Source organism: Teleopsis dalmanni, chromosome 1, assembly GCF_002237135.1.
Source record: "Teleopsis dalmanni isolate 2A chromosome 1, ASM223713v2, whole genome shotgun sequence".
In the NCBI taxonomy this organism is placed as follows: domain Eukaryota; kingdom Metazoa; phylum Arthropoda; class Insecta; order Diptera; family Diopsidae; genus Teleopsis; species Teleopsis dalmanni.
In genome coordinates this window covers 91717780-91720177 of record NC_051846.1, presented here as the reverse complement: position 1 = coordinate 91720177, position 2398 = coordinate 91717780, and the positions used below count along the sequence as shown (strand labels likewise).

At 45.5% G+C, this 2398-nt stretch overlaps 1 protein-coding gene across 1 annotated transcript; it reads left to right on the top strand.

Moving 5' to 3' along the window:
* Positions 1–1443: 1443 nt before the first annotated feature.
* LOC119687587 lies at positions 1444–2037 on the top strand. Its single transcript, XM_038101961.1, has one exon. It carries the CDS (start codon positions 1444–1446, stop codon positions 2035–2037), a length of 594 nt encoding a protein of 197 aa, XP_037957889.1.
* Positions 2038–2398: the final 361 nt, after the last annotated feature.

The following is a 2398-nucleotide window of genomic DNA, read 5'->3' as shown; positions in this document are numbered from 1 at the left end:
GAGGGACATCCAAGTGCGTGGAGAGTGGTTAAACAGCTGCGCACCATCGAGGGACATAGGAGAGTGCACTGTTCCAAGAGCGGGTAGTTGCACCATCGATGGAGTTCTTTCGTGCTCAACGTAAAAACTATGCTAGACACGAAAGTTGGAAAAATGCATGCCAAAACAGGTAATGCATTTGCAGATAAGTATAAATAGGAATTCAGGGTTTAAACACTCATCAGGATCGAGCCCAGTAAGATCCGGATTATGGCATACTGGAAGAAATTTACAACAATGATGATTTTCGGGCTGGCGGATGTAGTATTCTGTTATCTGAGTATTTGAGAGTGACATCGCATAGAAGTGGCTTTCAGTTTAATGCCACATCTTCCTCCGTCCTTTTAAAATTTGGCAAGTCTCCAAGTACGTTCGATGTCTCGTGAGTTGGTGGTATAGGTTCAGTTGAGAACACTCCTGACCTGCGCCAGATCCTGGCTCTGAACACAATCTTCCATAAGGAAATGTGTCAACCCTCGCATGGCCTCCCTGCTTTGCATAGATAACCATGGGGATCGTCATGAGCGACTATATAATCGAACATCGATAGCGGCTAGGAGTTAGGACCCAAAAAACATGAATAATAACAAAACACAAATGTCAACGGAAGTGCCAGTACAAGAAGGCCTAAAGAAGTCCACAATGGACGAGGGCACGCCAAAGGTGTCACAAAAAAACGAATGGTGTGAATGTACAAATGCTAATACAAGATGGCCTAAGGAAGTCCGCAACGAGCGAGGGCACGCTAAAGGTGCCACAAAAGACGAATGGTGTGCTCATTTCACCGGGAAATGAGTACAAAATTAAGAAAGAAGAGGCGAAGACATTTGAAAAATGCGTAACCGCCCTTAACAAAATAAAGTAAGCCATAAATCGGCAAAGAAATGTCTCGACGGACATTAAAGAAGGCGTTCATGAACTGCAAATGCAGTTTGATTTGATGACCGTTTTCCACCAAGGTTGGGTTAAGGCAGTAGAAAAAAGAGAAAAACTGCGAAAAGAAACTATTCTGACTGCCACATCGAACGTGCAACGACAAAAGCGTGTGGCGACAAGTCCAGTGGCGCAAACAACAGAAAATGAGAGCGCCAAAAAGATTCGAGAAGACAGATCCGAAGAATGGCAAACCGTAAACCGGAAGAAGCCTAAAAGCCCAAAGGCAAACGAGAAACAAAAAAATGATACCCCTGCCACCTCGAAGGGACAAGTGAAAACAGCTGCCGACACGAAAAAACAGTCAAAGACCACGAGCAAGATAGAGGCAGAAACAAGGAGGACCAAATCAAATAAGGACAGGGGTCCGAAGACAGAAGCCGTCCTTATAAAACCGACGGAAGCCAAACCTACGCGGATATTTTAAAAAACTTTCGTTCGAACGTCAAGCCGGGCGATACGGAAGTCAAAATGCGCGCAGTTCGGAAGACAATGTCGGGAGCTATATTACTAGAGCTTGATAAAGGGACCAAGGCAAGCCTAGAGTTCTGCGAAAAAATTAGGAGCGCTTTGCAGGAAACAGTGAGGGTAACCGGGCTAACACCGACAACCACGATAGAGATAAGGGACCTTGACGCGCTCACGACAACTGCTGAAGTCGAAGAAGCAGTCAAACGAATCCTTCCAAATGGAATTGATCGATTGAAAGCCATGGTCACTAAACCGAATAATCGAGAATTGGTCAGAGCTTGTGTGCAACTCCCAACTATAGCAGCGGAAAAGCTTCTTGAAGCAGGCTCAATCACTATTGGATGGATCATAGCGAAAATGCGGATGCGCACTGAAACTAAGCGCTGTTTCAGGTGCCATGGCGTAGGACATATTCAAAGAAATTGCAAGGGTCCAGACAGAACGACTCTTTACATCAAATGTGGTGAACCTGAACACAAATTAAAGGATTGCGCGAACCCTCCAAAGTGCTGCATATGTTCTGACGCTGGCCTTAAAACCATTGATCACATCGCCGCATCTGGCAAATGTACATCGGTTAAAACCCAGAAATGACAAGACTTCTGCAAGCAAACATGCACCGAAGCAAGACAGCAGACGCCCTTCTATTACAACTCGTGCATGAACGGTACGTGGATGTTGTCATAATCAGCGAACAGTATAGAGAAATCAATAGTGGTGCCTACATGGCTGATAGCAGTGGAACAGCAGCCATTTGGCTTCCATGCGCTAAAAACTTCCCTTTTTTGGTTAGCGGTGCTGGAGACGGATACGTTTGGGTGCGAAACAGCAACTTCACCCTTATGAGCTGCTATCTAACACCTAACGACAGCATCGGCGAGTTCCAAACAAAAATAAACGCAATCCAATCAGGCGGCAACTTCATCATAGCGGGTGACTTCAACTCGAGGGCTAT